Source organism: Acanthisitta chloris, unplaced genomic scaffold (assembly GCF_000695815.1).
Source record: "Acanthisitta chloris isolate BGI_N310 unplaced genomic scaffold, ASM69581v1 scaffold3351, whole genome shotgun sequence".
NCBI lineage: Eukaryota > Metazoa > Chordata > Aves > Passeriformes > Acanthisittidae > Acanthisitta > Acanthisitta chloris.
Window position 1 is genome coordinate 1,875 of NW_008657450.1, and position 8,177 is coordinate 10,051.

Genomic DNA, 8,177 nt, shown 5'->3' on the forward strand with positions numbered 1-8,177 from the left:
TGAGGGTGCTCTGTCTAGGGAAGGACCTGTAGGGGATGAACCCAAACAGAGGTGTGGAAGTCTCCTTCACCCAGAGAAAAACTGGAAGCACAGGGAATGGCAGCATTGCTTGTCAGCAGGCTGGGATATCAGTGTGCCCTCAGCACCCAGACAAATGCTTTGGGAATGGAGCACCAGGGGAAGCAGGAGTGGAGCACAGGGTTCAGCTCAGCATCTGCTGGGAGGCACAGGGGATTTGGAGGGCCCTGAAGTCCTGTCTTTGTAATTTATAGAGAGTTAATCACCCACAGGGAACAAGTAGATACCCACAACCCAGTGCAGAGCAGCTCCCTGGCCCCAGCAGCCTTGTGGTTTGCCCGACCCCTTTGCCCACTGAACCGAGGCCATTAATTAGCTCTAACAAGAGGGATGTCTGTTCCTGAAAACAGCCCAGACCAATTTCTACTAAACCCTCCTCCCTTGCACATCCATCAGGAGTAACATCTACTTATGGTACTCCCTACCCCAAGGCTGAATTTGAACCAGTGACCTCGAGGTGAAAGCCCTGGAAAAGCTCCAGCCGCTTCCTGCGGCCGCAGCTCCCGGTGGGTTCTGCAGCACTGACAGAGCAGAGATGGTTTTAGCAACTGTCCATGGCAGCAGCTCGAGGCTCTGTGGGGCTCTCACACAGAGAGCTGCTCGCTCGGTGTGGGCAGAGCCCCTGGAGCAGCTGCAGGATGAGGGGTCAGACACTCCTACACAGTGCTGGGGGCAGGAGGGACTGGTCTGCCCAGTGCGCTGGGGTCAGCCCCCCACAACATGGTTTCCTTCTCAGGAGCAGATTTTCCCACTCCGGCTGGCCTAGGAGATACTGAGGAGAAGATGTTATCAGGGAGGAGCAGGCTCCGGAGCCAGAGGACAGCTCTAATTATCAAGAGCCAATTCCATTACAGCAATCCCAGCCCCAGGGCCGCACAGGCCAGATTTTCCAGAGGGGCTGAGTGCCACAGAAGCAGCTTGTCCTCAGTGCCCACAGGAAGAATGAATTATGCACACACGGAGCAGACCTGTGGCAGCCCACAGGGACCATCAAACCACCAAACCATGGTGCTCCAGCTCCAGTGCAGCCAGTAGACTTCAGGCACTTCGCTGCAACTCTGCTTGCTTTTCTTCTGCAGTGACCCCCAGCCCCTTCCACCACCACCTTGTGCTCCAGGTTGTCCTGGCTTTGCCCAGGCATCCTCCTGGCCCCAGCAGGCTCCAGCTATGGCCCAGCCTGCAGCTCCACAGGGGTGCCCAGGGGAGGGATGGCATTCCAGAGCCCACAGAGATGACCTTGTTCCACCAGTCCTTACAGGACAAGAGCAAGAGAGAAGCCAGAGCCAGAAATGTTAACTTCCCTCCTCCTGAGCCCCAGGGAAACCTCCGGGGGTGGGGAGCAGCACATCTGGGATACACTCCCACCTGGAGGAGGGAGAGCAGCTCCTCCAAATGCCTCCCACAGCCCACAGGAAAACCAAGGCAGAGTCCAGGGTGAACCAGCACAACTGCCTGTTCCCCTCAAGTGATTTCCCTATCTGGAGGCACAGGAGAGGAAGTATTTTAGTCATCCCAAAGGCAGCAAGAAAGTGGCAGCAAGTCATGGTTTTAACCAACCTTCTTATTTCTTTATTTGAAAGGCACAGCTTGTACGTCCTTGATACAGCATTTTCAGTTCCTCTTATAGGTCAAGTGATTAAACACAAAAAGCAAAACAAGATCTTTCTAAAGGACTATATACAAACACCAGATTATTATTTCATTTTTTTTGTTCCATTTTTGTTTTTTTAGAAGACACGCTAGCGCACGGAGATAAGAACAGAGAAAGCTGCTGTATCCTCTACACAGGGCAGGGGCGCAGGGAGGGGAGGCCAGGGAAGGCTCTCGGTCTGCCTGCCCCTCTGCCCAGAGCCAGGAGCTGTGCCCAGGGGAGCAGGGAGCACAGGCTTCCCCTCCCAGCCCAGGGCCCAGCCCGGCAGCCAGAGCTCGTTAGGAACAGGAACATGCAGAACAGCAAGTGCCAGCCTGGCATCATTAGTGCAGGAGGGGCGTGGGGAAGATGGGGCCAGGACGATGCAATGAGACCAAGAGCACCTGGGGAGGGAAGAGATTGTTCTGGGCCAGGGACCCCAGCAGGGAGTTGTGCAGAACTGTTAGGACCGAGGGGCAGTCTTTAAATACCGAGGGAGGAGCAGCAGGTGGAGGGGAGCCACATGGCACCGAGAAGCTGGGACAGCTGGGGGGCAAGTGGCCCCAGAGCAGCCTAAGCCAGGCTCTGGCTCTGCTCTGTGCCAGAGTAGGAGGAGGGACAGGGGAGCCAGGCTGGGCACAGGGAGAGCACGATCGGCCACACGGTCACAGCTATGGCGCTGGCGTTGCTGTGCAGCAGCCAGAGGGAGCAGCCCCCGGACCCTGCTGCCCGTGGGCACGGGCCTGGCAAACTGCCACCAAACAAATCTCCACGATTCTGCTGCACAGCAACTAGAGAGAGATACTGCATCTTGCATTAACCCAACCCCCCCTTCTCCAGACAGCCCCCTCTAGGGGCTCTAATCCGACTTCTCCCCGTCATCGTCTTGGTGGGCATCCCCGTCGTGGCCGTTCTTGTCCTCCTTGGAGAGGTGAGCCTGAGAGCCCAGGGCTGAGAGGGAGAGGAGCCCGGAGCCAGCACTGACTGCAGGGAGGGATGGGGGCTGCAGCCCCACGGGCAGCGGAGTCAGGGGCAGCGCGAGCGCCTGGAGCTGCGACAGCTGGTGAGCTTGAAGCTGCTGCTGTAGGGAACGATGGACAGACAGGGAGACACAACAGGGGTATTGTCATTTCGAGTGCACCTGGACCCCAACCCAAGGGCCTGGACTGCCCAGACAGACTGTGACAGAAGTCAAGCTTAAAACAGATCTCAGTCCTAGAGAGTATCACAGCCTCGGCACGTGTAGCAAGAGATTCTGGAGTCCTGAGGCTGTGGCAGTCTCAAGAGGAGACTCAACAGTGTGTCCCCAGCATGACATACAGCTCCTACCCCACAGGACATCTGGCCTTAGACTCTGGCATGTTCCAAGGATGTGGTTAAAGCCCTCACGACCTTGACCAGGAGCAGATGGTGTTTTCATGCCAAGGAGCTGCTGCAGCTCCTGCTCAAAACCAAAGCTCCTCTCCTTGCACCCTGCTGAGACAGAGCATGGATCTGTACTGCCCTGCAAACCCTCACCCTGTCACAGCAAGGCTGTGTGAGCCAGCCCAGCACTTGCAGCCTCACCCCACTGCAGCAGGTTGGGCACATCCTCAGGTCACAGCTCCACAGCTCAGCTCTGTCTCAAAGCCAAGGGCACAGACTCCCACCCCCCAAACCCCCACAAAACCTGCATCACGTACACGGATGATGGAGTTCAGTTCTGGTGCTGTAACCTGCTTAGCTCGTTCAATGGCTCCCAGGACTTGCTGCTGATGCTGGTGAGGGGAAAACAGAGGAATTCGGGGTCATTTCTGGTGTCACGGGGAAGCAGAACAGGGACTGAGTCCTGCTGGGTCTGACACACACATTATCTCAGCTGCTTGCAGTGAGGTGTTGGGACACAGACTGTTGGTCACCCCACAGCTGGACACACCTTCATCTGGGACAAGGGCCCCATGCCAAGGCCCATGGCAGCAAGGAGCAGGGCACACACTTCATCTGGGACAAGGGCCCCACGCCAAGGCCCATGGCAGCAAGGAGCAGGGAAGGAAGAACACTTCTCATCCATTCTCTCACCACAGGGTTAAGCAGGTTCCCTCTTACTCCCATCCTCATCCTGCTCTGCACAGGCCCAGAGATCCTTGGCGAGGAAGGCTCCAAGGTGGGCAGTGCCTCTCACCCTGCTGCCCTTCACCTACACAGATCCTCTCAAAACAAAACGAGCCCCAAAATCAGCAGCTCTTAGGAGGCTTCCCAGTCCTTGGGACACATCCCAGATCCCACCTGCAGCAGCTGGGTGCTTCAAACACAGGCAGGAAAAATGGATGGGTTGTGTATTTTAAAAAGCAACCAAAAAAAAAAACCCAAAAAAGGACAACTGTACTTGCTCCTTGGAGAGCACAAGGTCTCTGAACACCAGGCCCGTCCACTGCACTCCAGCCAGGGGATTTTTCTTTCCATCTTGGCAGCAGGACAGGGTAGGGATTGCATTAAGATGCAAAAGGTTTAGCTGTGGCTTAGTTATTAGGCAGCTCTGATCTGATCAGCAAGCCACTTTGTCCTTCCCAAGAACAGGTGGGTGGGAAAACCAGAACCTGTGCCCCAAGCTCAGCACTGACCCCAGGCAAGAAATCTCCATCCCACAGCTGGTCCTGAGCAGCCAGGAGAACTGCTCAGCCTCTAGGGCAGACAGATACAGCACTAGAGGTGCTTCATCTTCCTCCCACCTCAGAGAGCAACTCCCAAACCCCCCCAATTAACTTCTCAGAGAAGTGGGAGGAGCCCATCAGCTGCATTAATTAATGAGGCAGAGGAACCAGATCTCAAGGAGGAGCCATATGGAGGGTTTTTTTTTTTGAAGCATCTCCCTCCCCCAGTTAGAGCCCAAAGCTCCCACTGCCTGTGCAGAAGTGGCTGATGACTCAGGAGGAGCCACAGGCAGGAGAGCTCATCTTTGTCCACAGCCACCACAAAGGGGATGGACGGACACGTTACCCACTGGACAACACTTGGGGAGCCAAATCTGCCTGAAGGGCTGGTCCCTGTGCAAGGGCAAGCAATGAGGTTTCCCAGCCCTGGGGTGGGGACAGGGCCCTCTGCTCCCCAGGGCCAACACACTCTCCAGCTGGGGACTCACCTCTTGAGAAAGGTAGGGCAGAACCTGTGCACAAATCCCATTTAGCCTCTTGACGATTTCGGCCTAAAAGGTGGGAAGAAGGGAGAGGAAAGGCATCAGGCAGCTGGCCCCAAGCACCCACAACACCACATCCGTGGGACAGCAGTGGGGATTTGTGGCTCAGATCCTTCAACAAGCCTCAGATTTCCCTGGGGGAGCCAGTCTCATGGGCTTAGCAACAAGGGTGATGGGATCAGAAGCACCAAGTGCCTTTGTGAGGAGCAGAACTGTGCTAAGAGGCTTATAACTGAGCCACGACATGCAGCCAACTTTGTGACTGGAGTTGGAGCCAGACAGAGACAGGCTCAGAGGAGGCTCATGTTGTTAACACCACAGGTAATTGGTCACTGGGGATAATTAACAACCACCAGTGAGGGTAATGAGGAAACTTATCCAGGCTGACGCACAGTCTCCAAGCTCCAGACTCTGCCCACACTGCCCTGTCTGGTCCTTAGGTACCTGTGCAGGCCCTGAGGAAAGCCACAGGGTGCCCAGAGCCCAAGGTGGGAACCTTCAGCACGGCCCTGTGATTCCGAGAGGTATGGGGGGCCCTGCATTTCAAAAGCAGCTCTGACATTTTCCAGGCTCATGGCATTTCTAGTTCCTGAAACACCACTGAAGTGACCGAGGGCAACGCACAGCAGACAAACAACCTTCCCCAGAAATTGGAGCACTTGGAAATGCTTTCTCCCCTACCTGTTTGTGCATTTCAATATTCAGCCCGTAGGACATCTCATAGTACTGCAGAGCAGGAGAGAAGAGAACAAAACAAAATATAAGTCAAGTCTCCGCCAGGTAAAGTGGCTCCACACAGCAATGCTGGGAACCACCACCACGTTCCTGGCAGGGTCTTCTACAGAGGCAGGGCAAGGCTGGAAGGAGAGCAGAGGCCTAGGAAACCAAGGCAGCAGGAGGAAAGCACAGAGACCCCCTCCAGGTCCAAGGCAAAGCCCTGAGCCCAGGCACTCCCTGCCCACCCTGCTCCAGATGCCTGCTGCTGCAGATGGAGACCTGGAGACTTGCCAACTGGGCCCCACACAACAGCCCTCAGAGACACCTTTCCAGCCTGCATCAAGGTGAGAGCGAGAGATGCTACAGCAAAACCTGGAAAAAGGCTCAGATCTCCCCAGACTTCCACATCCACAGCCAAAAGAGAGGCAGTCTGACTCTCCACGCTCTGCCTGGCTAGGATCCTACAGCCTGCATGGCTGCTGCAGCAGCAAATGGAAGAGATCACAACTGGACCTCATCTAGCACACATCTAACACATCCAGCTGCACACAGCTCCAGCTGCTTGGAAAGAAGTTATGTGGAAAAAAAACCACACAAAAACAACCCACCCCTGCACAGCAGCAACAGGCAGCTACAGACAATCTACTGGCAGGAAAAGCTGATTCCTGACCCCTGGAAGAAGCTGTTCTGAGGCTGATGTTTGAGAGTTTAGAAACCTCCTCCTGCAGCTTGCAGGCTGCAGTCCTGATTCTTCCAAAGGGAATGAGAAATCCACATCTGTGCTCACTTAATGCAAGGAGATTTCTGGCACTCTGGTTGTGATGCCACAGCTCCGAGACGCTCCCGGCCTGGTGTCGGGGTGATCTCAGCCTGCTCCAGGCTCCCGAGGCTCCTTGGCATTCTGGAGACCTCCCCCAAGCTGCCGATTGTGACTTGTTCAAAAACCAGAACAGCTGTAGCAGCTCTGCAGCCTCCCAGAAACCCTCCCCTGCGCGCGCCACGGCTCAGCCATGCAGGAGCTGCTGTGCCTGCACAGCCCCCAGTGCTGCACCACAACTCAGAGCCCTTTCCCTCTGCTGCTGAATCAATCCTGGGCACTGCCAGCATTAAGAGGAAAGAATCTATCTCAGCCACATCTGGAGAGGAGGGTGTCTATGCAGACTGCAAGGCCCAGGAAGCAGCTGTTCACCAAGAACGGGGCAGGTTTCCCCATGAATACACAAGGAAAGCTGTGACCTCTTCTCCTTATTCCCAGCTCCAAGCCTTGCTCCCCACAGCCTCAGAGTCTGGGCACACACGCAGTACAGGACGGAGGGGGCAGCTCCCTTATTGCTGGTGTTAAAGTACTAACTCTGCTCTGAAGAGCTGCTCTATTAATTCCTACGTAGTATCTCTCCTTCCAGGGCAGGTGCAACAGCTGGCAAGAAGTCACCAGCTCATCTTCATGGACAGTATCACAACCTCCTGCTAACTCCACCACAAGAACAGAACAGACCACAACCCTGTCTGGCATCTCTCCCCTCTGCTCCAAGGGCTCTTGCAGAGGAATGACCTGGCAGGCAAACCGTGGCCCTGCCTACCAAAACAGGCTGTTTCCTGGCAGATTTCTCTTTGGAAAGCCACAGCTGAGCCTGTTGCCTGCACAGGGCACCACGTCTCATGCCTTTCCCAGGCACTGCCCTGGGCTCTGCACACTTTGCCAGTGAGAGATAGCAGCACTCAGCACCACGACTCTGCAGGGCTGGGGGATCACCAGAAGGTGCACAGGGTTTTTAACTCCTGCGCAGGAGCTGGTTTCTGCTTCCAGCTCCCCCCAGGCTTGTGGGGCTTCCCAGCTTCTCGGAGCACTGCTTTGCCTCCCCGAGTCCCCAGACACCTGCACACCAGCACCTTGCAGCTCCTTCTCAGGTGTGTGAGAGCTGTCACTTCCCCTAGGCACAGGGAGCAAAAGGCCAAGGACACATCCAGCGGTCGGCCACTACGCCCATCAGTCTTCTACGCCAAAAAATTCTCTGCTCCTTCCCCAGATTTCAACAATGTGCTGCACGCAGCCAACACGCAGGACAGAACAGCCCTGTTTTCAGGGAAGGCAGTGCCAGAGCCCGGGGCTCCCTGCCAGGCAGGGCCCAGGCACGGGCACCTGCTCACGCCGGAGTCGCCTCCCACGCGCTCTCGGCCGGTCCTTACCATGACGTAGTGACGCTGCATCTCCGATTTCTCACTGGCTAGTTTGTCACATTCCAACTTCAAGCTGAAAAGCCAGAAAACAGTAAGAAAAACCACAAACAGGAGGTGAGAGAGTTGATCTCTACAGAGCAGCTGCTTCCTGCACGGCCTCATCCTGGCCAGGCTGGATCTTGGACACCACCAGCCAGAGCCAGGCACAGGAGCGACTACACAGAGCCTGCTCCCACCTTCCCAGCTGGAGTCCCACCAACACACCAACAGGAGAGGCACTCGAGGCTGTCTGCCAGCTGGACACTGACCTCCAGCAGGCAGATCCATTCTGTGGGAAGCAGAACGCTGGGCAGAACGAGTTGGCTGCCCGGGGAGGGGTTCCCAGATCTGGGGACAGCTTCT

General features: G+C 56.0%; 1 protein-coding gene across 1 annotated transcript; it reads right to left on the reverse strand.

The window, feature by feature from the left end:
* Nucleotides 1–2,567: 2,567 nt before the first annotated feature.
* Nucleotides 2,568–7,848, reverse strand: AES (amino-terminal enhancer of split; the record flags this gene model as incomplete). The annotated part of the gene is made up of 5 exons (XM_009084701.1): nucleotides 2,568–2,789; nucleotides 3,391–3,465; nucleotides 4,827–4,889; nucleotides 5,562–5,606; nucleotides 7,785–7,848. Coding segments are annotated over 5 exons (469 nt in total), but the record flags the coding sequence as incomplete, so codon positions are not given.
* Nucleotides 7,849–8,177: the final 329 nt, after the last annotated feature.